Genomic DNA, 19,437 nt, shown 5'->3' with positions numbered 1-19,437 from the left:
AAAAATAATAAATTTTTTGTCTTTAACTTAAATTAAAAAAAAAAGAAGTACTCCAGAGACTACCCACTGATTTGCTTCTCAAATAGCCCTGGAGGCGCTTTCTCAAAATACAGCAGACTTCCACATACTGTCTATTAGTATTATCATCACTTGCCCCTGGAAAGCTTTAAACCCTACCCTTTTCTAGTATGAAACCTGAGAGCACAATGCCTATTATTACTGGGTGTCTATTTCCATCTCATTGCATTGTATTCTGTAGGTAACAATGAACTGGAATTTCAAGCACAGGTTGTTAGGAATGGAAAGAACAAATTTATGAGGCCCTGTGAAAAAGACAGTGGGTGTGATTTGTTACTCCAGAAGGGTGAAGTGTTAGTCGCTCAGTTGTGTCTGACTCTTTGTGGCCCCATCAGGCTTTTCTGTCCATGGGAGTCTCCAGGCAAGAATACTGGAGTGGGTTGCCATTCCCTTCTCCAGGGGATCTTACTGACCCAGGGATTAAACCCGTGTCTCCTGCATTGCAGGCAGATTATTTATCATCTGAGCCACCAGGAAAGCCCCAGGAGGGTGAAAGGAAAGGAAAACACAAAGACATTCTGAGGTTTCAAGCCTGGATGATTGGGGAGGTGGGGACACTGAGAAAATGGAGGAAGACAAAAGGCCACTGTTTGGAGGGAGGAAAAGGGAACCTGTGATACAATCCTGCTGGTCATCCCCTCCCCCCAACCTCCCCAACCCCCTACACTTTTGAACACGGGCCCTTTAAATCCATCTGCACTGAAAGGGACAAGTCGTCTGTCCACTGCTTGACACCGTATGACTCACTTGGCGACTTTCCAGTTCCTGTGGCTGCCTAGCAAATTACCGCAAAATGTAGTGGCATAAAAACAACTGTGTATTATGCTCACCAATTCTGCGGGTCAGGAATTCAGACAGCGCACAGCAGGGACAGCTCATTTCTGCTCCATGAGGTCTGAGGTCTCAGCTGGAAGCCTTGAGGGCTGAAGACTCAAAGCCTCTGAAGGCTGGTTTATTCATATGTCTGCAGATTGAGGCTGGCTGTCAGCTTGGGACCTTTTTTTGAAAATATTTACTTGGCTGAACTGGGTCTTAGTTTATTTATTATTTATTTATTTATTTATTTGGGCTTCCCTGTTGGCTCAGAAGGTAAAGAATCTGCTTACAATTCGGGAGACCCAGCTTTGATCCCTGGGTTGGGAACATCCCCTGGAGAAGGGAATGGTAATCCACTCCAGTATTCTTGCCTGGAGAATCCCATGGACAGAGGAGCCTGGTGGGCTATAGTTCATGGGGTCACAAAGAGTGACTAACACTTTCACTTTATTTGACATGAAGGATCTTTAGTTGTGGTATGTGAATTCTTAGTTGCAGCATATGGGATCTAATTCCCTGACCAGGGATTGAACCCAGGCCCCCTGTATTGAGAGCTTGGAGTCTTAGCCACTGGACCAGCAGGGCAGTCCCAGCTTGGGGCCTCCTTTCCTCTCCCCTGGGGCCTCTCCAGCTGGGCTAATTTGGGCTCTCACAGCATGGTTGCTGGTTCCCCAAGGCAAGCGTCCAACCCCTAGCTCCTGAAAAAAGTCTATAGAGGCTGTATCCTTCTCACAGTCTAGCCTGGAAAGTCCAAGTGTCACCTCTGTGGGCCTCTTTCAGTTGGAGCTGTCATAAGCTCCCACCCAGACTCAAGGAGGGAACAAAGGTCGCCACCTTCTTGGTGGGAGGAGTGTCAACGTCATATTGTTGAAGAGCACAGTGGAGCAACAGCAGTGAGAATGGAAGGGTAAGGGAAGGCTTCCTGGAGCAACAAAATAGTGTGTCTGACTCCAGAAGGTTGTGTGTTTAAATCACGTTGGGGTCAAAGTGTTATTTTTGGTATGACAGTATGGGGCTTCCATGATGGTTCAGATGGTAAAGAATCTGCCTGCAATGTGGGAAGACCCAGGTTCGATCCCTGAGTCGGGAAGATACCCCAGAGACTGGCATGGCAAGCTACTCCAGTATTCTTGCCTGGAGAATCCCATGGACAGAGGAGCCTGGTGGGCTACAGTCCATGGGGTCTTAAAGAGTCAGATATGATTAAGCAACTAACACATAAGGAACCTCAAAAGTCTTTCCCTCCAAGGGATTTCCCTGGTGGTCCAGTGGCTAAGATTCCAAGCATGCAGTGCAGGGGTCCCAGGTTCGATCCCTCCTCAGAGATCCAGATCCCTCATGCTGCACTAAGAATTCACGGGCCTCAACTAAAAATTCACATGCGGCAACTAACACCTAGTGCAGCCAAATAAACACATTAATTAATTACAAAACAAGTCCTTCCCTCCAAGGAAGCACAAATAGACTGACAAAACCTGTCAGAATCAACTTTTTCAAAATCCTGGAATGTAAGTAAAACCTTGCAGCAGCCCAGAGGGAAAGGCGTAGGCAAAAACAGCTGAATCTCAGTAAAAACAGAGAGTGTGGTGGTGTTTTAACTCTCTTTGGTCCCAGCCCTGCTCCCAGGCTCAAGGGTGGCCTTGTCAGTAACAGCCTGTATTTCTGGTACAGGTAAGAGCAGAAAAATGGACCCCATTTGTTGAGAATTGTGGCTGTTCGCTTTGAGCTATGTGTTAGTTCAAGCAGCAGTTGAAAAAAAAAAGCATAGGCTGCTTGTTGAAGTTTATTTTTTCACAGTCTGGAGGCTGGCAAGTCTAAGATCAAGGTTCTGGCCAATTCAGTTTTTGGTGAGGGCTCTCTGGGGTCTCTTCCTCCTCTTGTAAGGACATAAATCCCATTGGATTAAGGCCCCCCTGTGTGTGTGTGTGTGTGTGTTAGTCGCTCAGTTGTGTCTGACTCTTCAACTCCATGGACTGTAACCCACCAGACTACTCTGTCTATGGGATTCTCCAGGCAAGAATACTGGAGTGGATAGCCATTCCCTTCTCTAGAGGATTTTCCCAACCCAGGGATCGAACCAAAGTCTCCTGTGTTGCAGGCAGATTCTTTACTGACTGAGGCCGCTAGGGAAGCCCAGGGCCCCACCCTGATGATTTGATCTAACCTTCAGTTTCAGTTCAGTTCAGTCGCTCAGTCGTGTCTGACTCTTCGCGACCCCATGAACTGCAGCACGCCAGGCCTTCCTGTCCAATGCCAACTCCCAGAGTTTACTCAAACTCATGTCCATTGAGTTGGTGATGCCATCCAGCCATCTCATCCTCTGTCGTCCCCTTCTCCTCCTGCCCCCAATCCTTTCCAGCATCAGGGTCTTTCAAATGAGTCAGTTCTTCGCATCAGGTGGCCAAAGTATTGGAGTTTCAGCTTCAGCATCAGTCCTTTCAATGAGTATTCAGGACTGATTTCCTTTAGCATGGACTGGTTGGATCTCCTTGCAGTCCAAGGGACTCTCAAGAGTCTTCTCCAAAGCCCCAGTTTAAAAGCATCAATTCTTCGGCGCTCAGCTTTCTTAAGAGTCCAACTCTCAAATCCATACATGACTACTGGAAAAAACATAGCTTTGACTAGACAGGTCTTTGTTGGCAAAGTAATGTCTCTGCTTTTTAATATGCTGTGTAGGTTGGTCATAACTTTTCTTCCAAGAAGCAAGCGTCTTTTTAAATTTCATAGCTGCAGTCAATACCTCCTAAAGTTCCCATCTCCAAAGACAGTTACAATGAAAGTCAGGACTTTAACATATGAATCTGAGAGGGGTTGGGGGCGGTAGGCGGAGGGCCTGGAAACACAGTTCAGTCCATGACAACCATCTGGGTGGCTTCTTGGGGGGACTGGCTCAAAGCATTCGCCTTTATCTTGCCTAACTAAGAATTCCGCCAGGGTTGAGGCAGCTACCCTACCCAAGGGCAATTGTCAAAAATGTGCCTGGTGGTGCAGTGAATAGGAATCTGCCTTCCAATGCAGGTTTGATCCCTGGTCTGGGAAGATTCCACATGCCCTGGAGCAATTAGGCCCCTGTGCCACAACTACTGAGCCCAAGTGCTGTAACTACTGAGGCCTTGTGCCTAGAGCCTGTGCTCTGCAGCAGAGAAGACATGCAATGGAAGCACACGCACTGCCACAGAGAGTAGCCCTGGCGTGCCACGACTAGAGAAAGTCCACACCGAAACCAACGAAGATACAGTGCAGCCAAAAATAAATAACAGATTAAAAGACAAAGTTTAAAGTCAGTGGATTAGGCACAGCTACCTGGAGTACTGCAGAACAGCTGGGACTAAGGACAGACTGACTAAAAAGCTTGAGAGGAAAGAGTGGAGAATGAGATACTTCAGCAAATAAGGGCTGTGAAAAGTTCTGACATGTTCCTGGTGTTATGGGTTGAATTGTGTTTCCCCAAAAAGATCTGTTCAAGTCCTAATCCCCAGCAGCTCAGTTTAGAAACAGAATTGTTGCAGATGCAATCAGTTAAGATGAGGTCATCCTGGAGTAGGGTAGGCCCCTAATCCAATCTTCTGGTGAGCCTGTAAGTCAGTCTGTGAAGATGCAGACACATGGGTAGAAAGCCACTGGAGGTGGAGAGAGATCAGAGTGATGCCTCTGCACGCCAAGTAACGCTGAGCATCGGCAGCTGTCAGGAGAAGCGAGAGACAAGGGGCAGATTCTCCTTCAGTGCCTCCAGAAGGAACCAGCTCTGCCGACACCTTCATTTCAGAGTTTTGGCATCCAGAACTGTGAGAGAATAAACTTCTGTTGCTTTAAGCCACCCAATCTGCAGTTCTTTGCAGCCCTAGGAAACTAATACAATATTGTTGTTGTTTAGTTGCTAAGTTGTGTCTGACTCTTCTGCAACCCCATGGACTGTAGCCCACCACGGGATTTCCCAGGCAAGAATACTGGAGTGGGTTGCTATTTCCTTCTCCAGGGGATCTTCCCAATGCAGGAATCGAACCCATGGCTCCTGCCGCGTCCCCTGCATTGCAGACAGATTCTTTCCCACTGAGCCATTAAAACAAAATATATTTGTTGTTTGTAACTCCTTTTTTTTTTCCTCATATCTGGTTTAAAAGACAACTGCATAAAGAAATGATTATAAATCTGTGTTCATGGGCACACAATAAAGATGTAATTTGTGACACCAATATAGCAGAGGGATGGCAGAGAATGGAGTTATATGTGAGCAGAGCTTTATATCTATTAAAATTAAGGTAGTGCTAATTAGAAATGGATTGTTGTAAGATGTTAATTATAACCACCCAGAGAAACCACTAGGAAACTACAATAACTCAAGAACATAATGTAAAAGAAACAACAAGGGAATTAAAATGGCATACTAGAAAATACGTATTTAACACAAAGGACTGAGGAACAAGAAAGATACAAGAAATGCAGAAATGAATTTTGAAGTATATAATGCAGTACTGTTGACCATAATCACAATGTTATGTGTCAGACCTCCAGAACTTATTCATCTTCTAATTACAAGTTTGCACCCAATAGAAAGACGACAGAAGAAAGTCCTTACTAGTAATTACATGCAATTGAACTTCAATCAAAAAGCAGAGACTGGCAGAATGGATTTTTAAAATATAATCCCACTATACACTATCTACACAAAACACATTTTCGATGCAAAGGTAAAAACAGATTGAACATAAAAGGATGAAAAAAGACATACCATGTAAACAGTAACCAAAACAGAACTGGAGTGGCTATACTAAGATCAGGTAAAATAGAGGTTCAGACAAAAACTGTTACAAGAGACAAAGACATTTACTCGCTATAATGAAGAGCCAATCTAGCAGGAAGATTACAAACATATATAGACCTAAAACAGAGCACCAGAGTAAATGAAGCAAAAACAGACAATGAAAGGAAGAAATGGTTCAACAATAATAGATGGAGAATTGAATACTGCACATTCCACAATGGAAAAAGCAACTAGAAGGCTCAATACTATATAGCAGTTAGACCCAGTAAACATCCACAGAGCACTCATTCCACCCAACAGTGGCAGAAAACAACATTCTTCAGGGCACAGAGAACATTCTCCTAGACAGACCACATGTTAGGCCACAAAATAAGTCTCAATAAATTTTAAAAGATCAAAATCATGCCAAGTTCTCCAAGTACAATGGAATGAAATAAGACATCTGTAACAGAAGGAAATTTAGACAGTTCACAAGTATGTGGAAATTCAACACCACACTCTTAAAGGATCAATAAGTTAAAGAAGAAATCACAAGGGAAACTAAAAAATACTTTGAGATAAATGAAAATGAAAACACAAGATACCCAAACCTACAGGATGCAGTGAAAGCAGTATTCAGAGGGAAATTCACAGCTATACATAACTACATTAAAAAAAAAAAAAAAAAGAAAGAAAGAAAGATCTCAAAGCAGTAACCTAACTATTCACCTTAAGGAACTAGAAAAAGAAGAGCAAACTAAACTCAATACAAGCAGAAGAAAGGAAATAATGAAGGTTAGAGTGAAGATAAAACAGAGAATTAAAATACCCCAAAGTTTGTTCTTTGAAAAGATCCACAAAGTTGGTAAGTCTTTAGACCTCATATTCTCTCTTCAGCTTAAACGAATCTTACTTTTTAAAAAAACTTACTTATTTTTGCTGTGTGGGGCCTTCACTGCAGCACATGGGCTTAGCTGCCCCTTGGCATGTGGGATCTTAGTTCCCCAACCTGGGATCAAACCTGCATCCCCTGCATTGGGAGGCAGATTCTTAACCACTGGACCACCAGGGAAGTCCCTAAATTCATCTTACTTTTATTCCTACTACTCCCCTGAGACTGCATTTGTCTAATCCTAGTACCACTGCTATTCTCAACTGACTTGCTGACCAGCACTTGACATGTTTGAGCACTCTCTTCTTCATTTGGCTCACACGTCACTCCCCTGACTTTCCTTCCTCCATGCCCAACCCTTTTCCAGCTCCTTTTCTGACTTCTCCCCTTAGCTTGATCTGTAACATTAGAGCCCAAGGGCTTGGTCTAGACTTTCTATCAACATTCTTCTTACGTGTTATATTTTTAAAGGATAACTGACCGGGGTTTTGATAGCATCTTCAGAATGAACGCACTAATCTGATTTCCAGCCAAGGCAAGGCCCTCAATTCTAGGCTTAAGTTCAACTGCTTGTTGGTCATGTCTACATTGGCATTTCACACTTTACACGCTACAACTCAAGCTAAAAAATAGAAAAGTTTTTCTTCCAAATCCAATCAATAAACAAGTGCTATCATTGCCTCTAAAACACACTCTCAATGTGTCCACTTCCATCTATTTCCATTTCTGCCATCCTAAGCCAAGCCGCCACCATCCTCTACCTGTATTACCGTAATAATCTTGTCTTAGATCTAGCAAATTGTCTCTCTCAAGCACCATTTTATTTACAAACTGGAGATATTATAAACCTAAAAACATGTCCCAGACACCCTAACGTGTAGGAGCTCTAGGTTAGAATTAGATACTGTCCATTAAATGTACTAGCACAAAGTTAATAAAGAGAAGCAAGACTGAGAGGCAACCTTCCTATTGGTATTGCTGTTGGTAAGCAAGGTAGCAAAGTATCAGTGTTTGGAAGAAGCTGTAACAGGCTAACTTGGTGTTCCAGTGTCTGGCCAGCCCTGAGCAGCAATGTCAGTGGTGGCAGGATTCTCAAACTCTGGACTCAACTACTGTGGGTTTCCTTCCACCCTGTAATCCAGCAGTACCACCCACCACTGCTCCTCTTCTAGTCCTTCCCACTGATTTCACAAATGTCTCGCTCTGTGTTTTAAATCCCTCTCTGAATAAAATACCTAAAGCGGCTTCTGCCTTGGCATTTAACTCTGATACATCTAAATGGTTTTCCTGCGTCCACTCTTGCCCACCTACGATCCATTCTCCATCCCACAGAGAATTCCCTTAAAAATGTAACTCAGGTCATGCCATCTCCCACTTAAAATTCTCCAGGAGCTTCCCACCACCTGCAGAAAACAATCCCAACTCCTTATTGTGGTACCAAGGCCTGACGATATAGCTCCACCCACTTCTCTGATGCCATCCAGCCACTGGCCTGCGCTCAGTTTCTGAAATAAGCCAAGCTTTGCCCTAGATATTTACGACATGCTATTCCATCTTCATGGGACAGTCTTCCTTCCAGTTTCTTACTTGTCTAGTCTTGCATGTTCAGATTAGATGTCACCTTCTTAGCATCCTCCTTATAAAAAGCCACTGTGAGCTATTTTCTCTTCAGGGCACTTGCTGGTGTCTAATTTTCTATCATTTATTGTTTATTGACTGCTTCCTCTAAAAATGAACATACTGAGGCTTCCCTGGTGGTCCAGTGGTTAAGAATCTGCCTTGTAATGCAGGGAACATCAGTTCCATCCCTGATCAGGGAAGATCCCACATGACCCTGGACAGTAAAGGCCACAACTGCTGAGCCTGGGCACCTAGAGCCCAGGAGCTGTAACTAGGGAAACCTGTGTACCCTAGAGCCTGTCCTCCACAAGAGAAGCCACCGCAATGAGAAGCCTGCACACCTCAGCTGGAGTAGCCGCTGCTTACCGAAACTAGAGAAAACCCTCTGCAAGCAACGAAGACCCAGCACAGCCAAACATCAATTAATTAAACTTTTTAAAAAATGGATGTACCCTGAAAGTAGGGATGGACTTTATCCCCTTACAGCACACTTCAGATGCTTAATAAATATTTGTATGAATAACTTGGGTAAAATCTGCAGAGTGAATTTTATTTCTGTTAGAGTGTCTCCAATGCTTTGGCAAAAACTACAAATTATTCTTAAACATGAGGTGGAAGATAACAGCAGTTTACCATTTGGGTACGGGTGGTGGGAATAACAAACTCTACTGGCACATACTACATTCAACTTTGTACTCCAAGGTTTTGTTTTGTTTTGTTTTTATCCCAAACAAGTTCATTTTAACACTGTGTCTAGAAAAAGCAGTTATCCAAAATCACTGGTTTTCTTTTTAATGTAACTTAGGGAACAAAGAAGGAAGAGAAATATTAGTGGCTAGATTTCATTATTACTGCTGTTTTTTCCCAAACTACTCTGACTTCTATAATATCATGTTATGAATTTAAGGATAAATACTGTCATGGCTTTAAGGATAAATGCACTCATTTTGGGAGAAGGAAATGGCAATCCACTCCAGTGCTCTTGCCTGGAGAATCCCGTGGACAGAGGAGCCAGGCAGGCTACAGTCCACAGGATCACAAGAGCCGACCCGACTTAGCAACTACACCACACCATCATAGCTCAGTTGGCAAATCATTTTCCTGCAATGTAGGTGATCCGGGTTTGATCCTTGGGTCAGGAAGATCCCCTGAGGAAGGAGATGGCAGCCCACTCCAGTATTCTTGCCTGGAGAATCCCATGGGCAGAGGAGACTGGCAGGCTGCAGTCCACAGGATCGCAAGAGTCAGACACGACTTAGCGACTACACCACCACCGCCACACTCATCTTGGGGCTTCCCTGGTGGTTCATACAGAATCTTCCTGTGATTCAGGAGACCGAGGTTCGATCCCTGAGTCAGGAGGATCCCCTGGAGAAGGGAACGGCCACCCACTCCAGTATTTTTGCCTGGAGAATCCCATGGACAACGGAGCCTGGCAGGATAGTCCATGGGCTCTCAAGGAGTCGGACACGACTGACTGACCAACACACACACACACACACACACTCATTTTCTCTCTTAACGCTACCTCCCCGTGTGCGCACACACACACACAAACACAAACACACACACCGCCGTTCTCTCTCTTAATGCTACCTCCTAGCGCCATCTGCTGTTTTCTCGGGAGGACGCACTTGCTAGTCCCCAGAGAAACAGCACCATCTGCTGGACAAAGGCTGCCGTGCACCTGTCTTGGTGAAAAGTCACCAGTTAAGCTTAGCAACTCAAGACAGCCTTGCAGAAGGCCGAACAGGAAGCCCTGCTACCCCAGAAGTGCTGATAAGATTAGAGAAGCCCTTTTGCGTGAGGCTTCTCTAAGAAACCAACTTTATCAACCCAGGATTGAAAATCAGTGCTCCTGTGGGAGGGAGCACAACTGGGCTTCCTGGCTCAGATAGTAAAGAATCTGTCAGCAAAGTGGGAGACCTGGATTTGATCCCTGGGTCAGGAAGATGCCCTGGAAAAGGGAATGGCTACCCACCCAGTATTCTTGCCTGGAGAATTCCATGGACAGAGAAGCCTAGTGGGCTAGAGTCCACGGGGTTGGATATGACTGAGCAACTAACACAAGGCAGATCCGGATTAACAGGAATAAAAAGAGCCACAGCTTTAAGAGGCCTTTGTCCCCTGATATCTCTGCAGGCAAAAGTGAAAGGGAAAGTCAGTCAGTTGTGTCCAACTTTTTGTGAGCCCCATGGACTTCTCCCCATGGAATTCTCCAGGCCAGAATACGGGAGTGGGCAGCCTATCCCTTCTCCAGGGGATCTTCCCAACCCAGGAATCGAACCTGGGTCTCCTGCAACTGAGCTATCAAGGAAGCAGGCAAAATGCTTACCAAATTTAGTACCTTTGTCTCTTTCTGGAAATTCCAGAGGTGAGGTTTTTCTCCTTTTTCTGTTACTAAGGATCATGATTTGACTCGGACTCAGCTTCTAGCTCACTCCCCACTCTCCAGGCATTTTTCTTCCTCAGAACCAGCCTATTTGATAAATCAAGTTCTTCTAAGATCCTTTTCCATCACATTAATTATGAATGCATTTCTTAGGACCTCAGAAAGATCCTACTCACCTTTTTTTTTCCCCCTTCCTTCCCAGCCCACGCTGACAAACTGAATCTGATATTTCAGTTTTCTCTTAATTTTTTAATCTGTTTCTATCCTCAACTACTCACCATAAATTACAGTGTTTCTGGTACCCATTTTAAAATTTTTTAACTGGAGGATAATTGCTTTACAATATTGTGCTGGTTTCTGCCATACAACAATGGAAATAAGGTATACATGTGTCCCCTCTCCGCCGAAGTTCACGCCCACCCCCTCATCCCACCCCTCGAGGCTGTCACAGAGCACCGGGCTGGGCTCCCCATGTTATGCAGCAGCTTCCCGCAAGCTGTCCATTTCACACGTGGCGGTATATATGTGTCAATGCTACTCCCTCAGTTCATCCCACCCTGCCCTGCCCCCCACCACGCCTACAAGTCTGTTCTCGATGTCTACATCCCTATTCCTGACTTACAAATAGGTTCATTGGTACCATTTTTCTAGATTCCACGTATATGTGTTAATACGGTATCTAGTACCCTTTTTATTATGCAGAGTAAATGCTTCTAGCCGCAGACTGAATGCTTGTGTTCCCCCTTCCAACCCCAGATTCTTATATTGAAGTTTAACCCCCAAGGTGATGCATTGGAGGCAGGACTTTTGAGAGGCCTTTGGAGCCAAGAACGGGATTAGTGTCCTTATAAATGAGGCCCAAGAAGCTCCTCCACCCCTTCTACATGCGGTGACAGCGACAAAGACAGCCAGCGGTGAGGGGACAGGCCTCTCCCCTCGTCTCTCATCTTCTCCTGCAAGAACACCAAAATCGCAACGAGCTGCTGAACAACCATCAACAGGAGGATGTTGGAACCCACCAAACAAAGATATTCCCCTGTCCAAGGACAAAGGAGAAGCTGCAACAAGCCAGTAGGAGGGGGCGCAATCAGGTTAAAATCAAACTCCATACCCGCTAGAGACTCTTGGAGGACACAAACAAAACCTTTTGCACACCAGGACCCAGAGGAAAGGAGTTGTGACCCCACAAGAGACTGAGGCGGACCTGCCTATGAGTGTCCAGGAATCTCCTGTGGAGGCGTGGGTCAACAGTGGCCTGCTATGGGGACAGGGGCGCTGGCAGCAGCCGTTCTGGGAGGCACAGTGTGTTGGCGTTAAGTCCTCTTGGAGGAGGTTGCCATTAGCCCTACCATGAAAGAAAAGTGAAAGCTGCTCAGTTGTGTCCCACTCTTTGCGACCCCACGGACTTCTCCAGGCCAGAATACTGGAGTGGGTAGCCTTTCCCTTCTCCAGGTCGAACCCAGGTCTCCCCCATTGCCGGCAGATTCTTTACCAGCTGAGCAACAAGGGAAGCCCAAGCTCTACCACAGAGGTATCATACGGCAGCTTGATACCAGGACTGGGCAGCCTCAGGCACAACCACATGGGGGGAGCACAGCCCACCCATCAGCAGAAAACTGGATTAACGACTTACTGAGCATGACCCCGCCCACCAGAGCAAGACCCAGATGATGAATTCACCAGCTCCTTGGTCTTGGACTTCCCAGCCTTCAAAACTGTGAAAACTAGTTTTGCTGTTTTGAAGCTACCTAGTCTCTGTGACTTTGCTACAGCAGCCTAGAGGGACTAAGACACTCTCCAGCTTAATTCTCCACTGGCTAGAAACTGAGCATTCTCCTTTTCATTTCTTTCTAATCTAGTCCCTGGTGTATAATTTTCTCTCATTCCTTCCTTACTTTTCCAGTTGCTTCTCTACTATCATTAAGCAATCCCCTTTCTTTTGTCTTCTCATAAGCTTTTTCAGAATCTGTATGAAGTTCATCCTTTAATTACCATTTGCGGCTTTACTAACACTTACAAATTACTCCCATTTCTAAGATTTACTTATAGTAGTAACTCTTCTATATCTTCACATATCTTGCAAAGACCCTGATGCTGGGGAAAGACTGAAGGCAAGAGGAGAAGGGGACAACAGAGGATGAGATAGCTGGATGGCATCACTGACTCAGTGGACACAAGTTTGAGCGTAGTCCAGGAGATGGTGAAGGACAGGGAAGCCTGGCGTGCTGCAGTTCAGGGGGTCGCAGAGTGGGACATGACTGAGCGACTGAACAATAATATCTTCACAGTCCTCAGATCTCTTAATTAGCTACTACAACATAGAAACTATCGACATAAAACCTTTTATGTTCCCTGTCCTCTCCTATTTGCAAGCCTACTAAAATTATTACTCCAGAATTCATTCATTTTTTTTGATTTATTAGAACAGTTGCCTCCTTCAAGCATTATCTTATATACCTCAAACATAAGATTCTCAAAAATCTTAAGAAATCCACTTATTTCTTGAATGTTTACTATCCAAATGAAATAATAACTACTAAGGTTACCTATCGGAGAAGGCAATGGCACCCCACTCCAGTACTCTTGCCCGGAAAATCCCATGGATGGAGGAGCCTGGTAGGCTGCAGTCCATGGGGTCGCTAGGAGTCGGACACAACTGAGTGACTTCATTTTCACTTTTCACTTTCGTGCATTGGAGAAGGAAATGGCAACCCACTCCAGTGTTCTTGCCTGGAGAATCCCAGGGACGGGGGAGCCTGGTGGGCTGCCGTCTATGGGGTCACACAGAGTCGGACATGACTGAAGCGACTTAGCAGCAGCAGCAGCAGCAAGGTTACATATATATATATATATATCTCAAATAATGGTCAATGATTTTCTACTGGCATTCCATTAAAATGCATACATGCATAAACTCCCATATCACAAACACACACTCAAAATTAAGGCAAAAGCTAAACTAAAATTCTTATTTATCCAGTCTCTCTTCAGCTACTTTTCTGCTTCTGGCAGTAAGCAAGCTTCCATAAAACTGAGTGAAGAAGAAAATGCTTTTATTAATCACATGAAACTGACATGACATCCCATTAGGCTGAACCAGGATAAATAAAGCTGTTATAAAATTTACATTTCTTGCATCCATTTCATATTAGATATCAGGGCTCTAGGTCTTTTGGACAAATTTCAGTAAACCATTTATTTTTTAAGAGTAAACAGGAAGTAACATCTGTTCTCAAACTGTGCTAAGAAGTAGTTAGCTGGGCATCTCTGAAATCTGTAACAACGGGCAGGATTAGGGCTGTTTGGTTAAACCTTAGGAAGTACACTTCTATTTTAGCTGTTACATCAGTGCATCTTTTCCACTGGTAAGACAACTGCTTGCTGTGGGTACCACAGTGATCAGCAAGTTTCTTAAGCAATAAACACTTGGTTAATCAAGACTCACATGCATTTTCTTTCCCAACTCTGCTCTCTTCTGGAGCAGAAACAAATAACAAATAGCTTTGTCATTTGTAAACAGAGAGATTAATAGTTTCAAATTAGGTTGTTGTAATCTTCAACTCACAATTTAAAAGGAGAAGTAGATTATTATTAGGAATGTCTTTGAAATACTTCTAGTTTCAAAATAACAAGGCTTCTGAGAAACCACTCAAACCAATCTATTTTGATCCATGACTTAATAAACATTAACACATTTGACCTGTTCAGTCATAATTTCTTCTCTCAACTATACGTCGCCCTGCATAAGGGTTAGAGTTGTGGTCCCAAACAATTTCTACATAGAGAGCATCTTTAAAATAAGTTTCCTTTTCACTGAACTGAGATTCTTTTTTCCACAATGTGCTTGTGAAAGGAAATTTGAACAAACACACACTTAACAAACCTTCCATGTGTGTTTATCTGTATTTTTTAAGCAAATGCCTTTTACCATTAGAATAAAACTAGACGACAGGGACGACGCTGTGAAGACAGTCTGGGCTTCCTCGGGGTTCCTCGTCTAGGTTGAGGAAGGCAGGTACAGTTCACTGAAGGATGTGATGAGGCTGAAGTGGGTCTTCTCATCATCAGTTAGCCCTGCGTTGCCTGGTCTTACCACCACAGCTACATGCACGTCTGCCTCCTCAGCAGCGCTGGCCTCTGCAAGAAGCAAAATACGTGTAGGAAACAGCAGGATAGGATGCTTGGGATTTGCTTCAAAGCGATCAGAGGGAGGTGGGAATGCAAGAAACAAGTCTCGGGACTTCCCTAATGGTCCAGGGGTTAAGACTTTGCCTTCCAATGGAGGGGGTTCGATCCTTGGTCAGGAAGCTAAGATCTCACATGCTTTGTGGCCAAAAACACCAACACAATAAAACTGAAGCAACATAGTTAAGAAATTCAACAAAGACTTAAAAAAAAAAAAGGCTTCGTCTCAAAAAAAAAAAAATTCTTAAAAAAAGAAAGAAATCTGGTCCAAATTCTTTAATTGTTGAAGCTAAAAAACAGGCACATTGGGACTTCCCTGGTGGTCCAGTGGCTAAGCCTCCAAGCTCCCAGTGCAGGGGGCCAGGGCTTGATCCCTGGCCAGGAAGCTAGATCCCACATGTTGCAACTAAGTCCCAACATAGTCAAATAACTAAATAATCTTAAAAAGAAGAAGAAGAAGAAGAAGAATAGGCACATGGGGGTGGAATTACTGTTTTAAATAGTTTTAAATTTTTCCATAAAACATTTTTTTCAAATACGTAACTGCACTGACAGACTAGGAGGATGGTGTCTCCTAGACGTCTGAGCTTTATTAAGTGCTTATGAACGCACAAAGACAGAGCCATGTCCTGCTGACAGCTTTCTTCCGTTCCCTCCGATCAGTCCTCCAGAGACCTGAGCTGTTTCCCAGAGGACAGGCTGTCAGGAATAATTCCAGTTAAACAGATATGGGACCAATGGAACCCCAGGATCTAATCAGGCTAAAATACCTACTTACACCTGGAGCCCAAAGATGTCCTAAGCCCTGGCTAGACTGCGCACCATTTTTGCCTGGCGGATCCCTTCTCTTCAAGATTCAGCTCAAGTATTCTATCTTCTAGGGCCACCACCATCTGTATTAGTGCATCCTAGGTGCTCCTTGTATTTAGTTCCATCAGGACAATATGAGGGACATCCCAAGTGGAGCTAGTGGTAAAGAACCCACCTGCCAATGCAGGAGACATTAGAGACGTGGGTCCGATCCCTGGGTTGGGAAGATCCCCTGGAGGAAGAAATGGCAACTCACTCCAGTATTCGTGCCTGGAGAATCCGATGGACAGAGGAGTCTGGAGGGCTACAGTCCGGAGGGTCGCCAAAAGTTGGACATGACTGAAGCGACTAAGCACGCACAGGATAATCTGAGCTGACACGTATTACCTGCCGTCTCTCTTCTCACTGGACTATGAGTGCTTTAAGATCAGTGACAGCATGGATATGCTTAGTCACTCAGTCATATCCGACTCCTTCCAACCCCACAGCCCACCAGGCTCCTTTGTCCATGGGGACTCTCCAGGCAAGAACACTGCAGTGGGTCGCCATGCCCTCTTCCAGGGGATCCTCCCAAACCAGGGAATGAACCCAGGTCTCTCACATTGCAGGCAGATTCTCTACCATCTGACCCACCGAGGAAGCCCACAGCACGGATGGGTAAAAATAAAAACAGGACTTGTCAGAACTTCCCTGGTGGTCCAGTGGTAAAGAATCTGCCTGTCAATGCAGGGGACATGGATTTGATCCCTGATCCAGGAAGATTCCACATGGCACAGGGCAGCTAAGCCCGTATGCCATGACTACTGAGCCTGTACACTCTAGAGCCGGTGCTCTGCAATGAGAAGCCACTGCAGTGAGAAGCCCGCGCACTGTTAACTAGAGTAGCCCCGACTCGCCACAACTAGAGGAAGCCCAAGTAAAGCAACAAAGACCCAAGCAAACAAAGAAACAGGACTAGTCAAATGAAACCAAGTAAGCTACATATTGCGGGGGCTACTATCTCCAGCATGACCTGGGTTACAATCCCCTCCTCCTTTTGTTTCTATCTGAAAGATAATAGCTAATACCTTACATTAAGTTAGCAGCTACTATGTGCCAGGTACTATGCTAAGACCAGAAACAGGAACAAAACGAAGATCTTGTCTTCATGGAGCTTCCGTTTCCGTCTTAATCTTTCCAACAATCCTTAGGTAATTAGCGTTATATGACCATCCCCATTCTACAGATATGAAAACTGACAGCTAGCCAGAGGTAGAGCTACAGTTTGAAATCGTGTGTCAGACTCTATGGTCTATGCTCTAGAACAAAGGTCAGCAAATGACGGCCTACCGCTTGTTATCGTAAATAGTTTTACTGGAAACAGCCAGGCCCACTCACTTCTGTACTGTCTATGGCTGCTTCTGCACTTCGAAGACCAGAGGTGAGTAGCGGCATGGCCTGCAAAGCCTAAAATATCTACTGTCTGGCCCTTTACAGAACACTACTATCAACTCCTGCTCTAGAGCACTACCGCTCTGAGTGGTCCCCGGACCAGCAGTGTGGCAATCACCTAGAAGCTTGTTATAAATGCAATGACTCAGGTCCTCGATGTGCAACTACTGAATTAGGACCCGCAATTTAACAAATGACTCCTCTGTACAGAGTGTGAGGAAATTTCAAGGAAGGAAAACTGGCGAGAGCAGCGGCGCTGCACGCAGACATAAAACCCATGTGCAAACAGGGGAGGAGTGGAGACGGGACTCAGGCCTGCGGCCAGAGATGGACAGACAGGGCAAGAATCCAAAACACGCTCTCTGGAATTCAGATCTGCTGTAATAAGAATCCCCAGTAGTTTCTCAACCGGTGGGAAACAGAGCAACAGAGTGCATTAATTAAACGGTGACAGGCTTCCCTCATGGCTCAGATGGTGAAAAATCTGCCTGCAGTGCAAGAGATCTGGGTTTGATCCGTGGGTCGGGAAAATCCTCTGGAGAAGGGAATGGCAACCCACTCCAATATTCTTGCCTGAGGAATCCCCATGGATAGAGAGGAGCCCGGCAGGCTACAGTCAGTCCACGGGGTCGCAAAGAGTTGGACACGACTGAGCGACTCGCAAACCTCCACTCTAAGTACTAAAAGTAAATGGGGCAGAGCTGTCTCTTATATGTTCCCACCTTCTGTGAAAGGACTGTCACCTCCCAGAGAAAGAGTGCTCCACACTCCCCTCCTCAGATGCATTCCCTCAGCAGCAGAGGCGCTGCCTTCCACGCACCCCGAGTTTCCAAGCACAGTTCCCAAGCACCCCTGCCTCAAGCACAGTCCTCTTGACCAGCAACCCAGATTCTCAACCAAGCTGAGTCGTCACTGTCCACGTGGTCAGTGACACAGGTCAATGACCGTTTACATTACATCTCTTACCAAGATGACCACGGGGCAAGTCTTGTCTGTAAGCATCTATTTGCACTGTTTCCTTTAGAGACCTGTCTCATTTCTCATGGCTCCCCATGGAAACCTTCTTTATGAAGGCAAAGTGTTTCCAGTGCCAGGCTCAGCTCCCAACCTGGAGTGTACAATGTTAGAAGTAAGATTACTCACCTCGGGAAACATCCGTCAGAAACAAGATGTTGTTGGTTGAACAGCCAATGCTGCTGGCGATCTTTCGGTAACTCTCACTCTCCACTTTGTGTCCAATCTTGGTATCAAAGTGACCATCCACAAGCTGAACACATAGGAGGAGAAACAAAGATGCTATGAGCACATGTGCAACCCAGCCCCTCTGGTTCTCATCCCTTTTCTTTGAAATACTCAACAATCATAGTCACTTCATCCCCTCAAGAAATATTCTCTGTAGGTCTACTTCATAGAGAACTTTGTGGAGGCTATGAAAAATAAAGTAAGGTTTTATAGAAATAAACATCTGGAAGAAGAAAACTACTGATTCAATGTATGTAAGATCATTCTGTAATCTTTTCAGCTTTCTTTCATTTTCAATTTTATATCCAAAGTCTTTTACATATATATGCGCTGCTGCTGCTGCTGCTAAGTCGCTTCAGTCATGTCCGACTCTGCGACCCCAGAGACGGCAGCCCACCAGGCTCCCCCGTCCCTGGGATTCTCCAGGCAAGAACACTGGAGTGGGTTGCCATTTCCTTCTCCAATGCATTAAAGTGAAAAGGGAAAGTGAAGTCGCTCAGTCATGTTCGACCCTCAGCGACCCCATGGACTGCAGCCTTCCAGTCTCCTCCATCCATGGGATTTTCCAGGCAGGAGTACTGGAATGGGGTGCCATTGCCTTCTCCGATTATGCCCTACTTTCTACCATTATAATACTATATGCACTCAAACAACTTATGGACTGGGTTTCACCTCTGATGAAAAGGTTCTCCACATTGTCCTTTTGAGGCCAGCATGAACGGATTTCTCTAACCTGCCTTATTAGTAAGCTGTCATCTTACTTCCAAGAAACTTTGATTTTCTAAATAAAACATTTTGAAATTCCATCCAACCCAATATTTTATCTAGCGTTTCTGAGCAGTAATAGTGGCAGGCTCCCCAGGTAGCTCACTGGCAAGGAATCCACCTGCCAATGCAGGGACTGCAGGTTCGATCCCTGGGTCAGAAAGATCCCCTGGAGGAGGAAACGGCAACCTGCTCCAGTGTTCTTGCCTGGGAAATCCCATGGACAGAGGAGCCTGGTGGGCTACAGTCCACGGGGTCACAAAGAGCTGGATACGACTGAGCACACACACATTATATAATGTGATCTCTTGAATATTTTCAGAACTTTTCACAAACTAAAGATAAGCCTAACTAAAAACACTCAAACTAAAAACAATCACTCAGAGAAAGTAAGGTATATTAACATTATGATTTTTAAAGTTAAGAATGGTTTTGCATATTTTCTTTCTAAAGTCTGTCTCACAA

The 19,437-nt window shown here is 44.9% G+C and overlaps 1 protein-coding gene across 6 annotated transcripts in view; it reads right to left on the bottom strand.

Moving 5' to 3' along the window:
• Positions 1 to 13,575: 13,575 nt before the first annotated feature.
• The window catches only part of ENOPH1 (enolase-phosphatase 1), a 37,300-nt gene continuing 31,438 nt past the window's right edge, over positions 13,576 to 19,437 (bottom strand). For all 6 annotated transcript variants that reach the window (XM_040237200.1, XM_040237199.1, XM_040237196.1 and 3 more), the window contains exons 5-6: positions 18,109 to 18,232; positions 13,576 to 14,676 (exon numbers count right to left, since the gene is read on the bottom strand). In XM_040237200.1, coding sequence (XP_040093134.1) covers positions 14,537 to 14,676; positions 18,109 to 18,232 — 264 coding nt within the window. In that variant the 3' untranslated portion in view covers positions 13,576 to 14,536. The remainder of the gene's footprint in view (positions 14,677 to 18,108; positions 18,233 to 19,437) is intronic.

The sequence above is a fragment of the Oryx dammah genome, unplaced genomic scaffold (assembly GCF_014754425.2).
Source record: "Oryx dammah isolate SB20612 unplaced genomic scaffold, SCBI_Odam_1.1 HiC_scaffold_3, whole genome shotgun sequence".
NCBI lineage: Eukaryota > Metazoa > Chordata > Mammalia > Artiodactyla > Bovidae > Oryx > Oryx dammah.
This window is presented reverse-complemented; position numbering and strand designations above follow the sequence as displayed.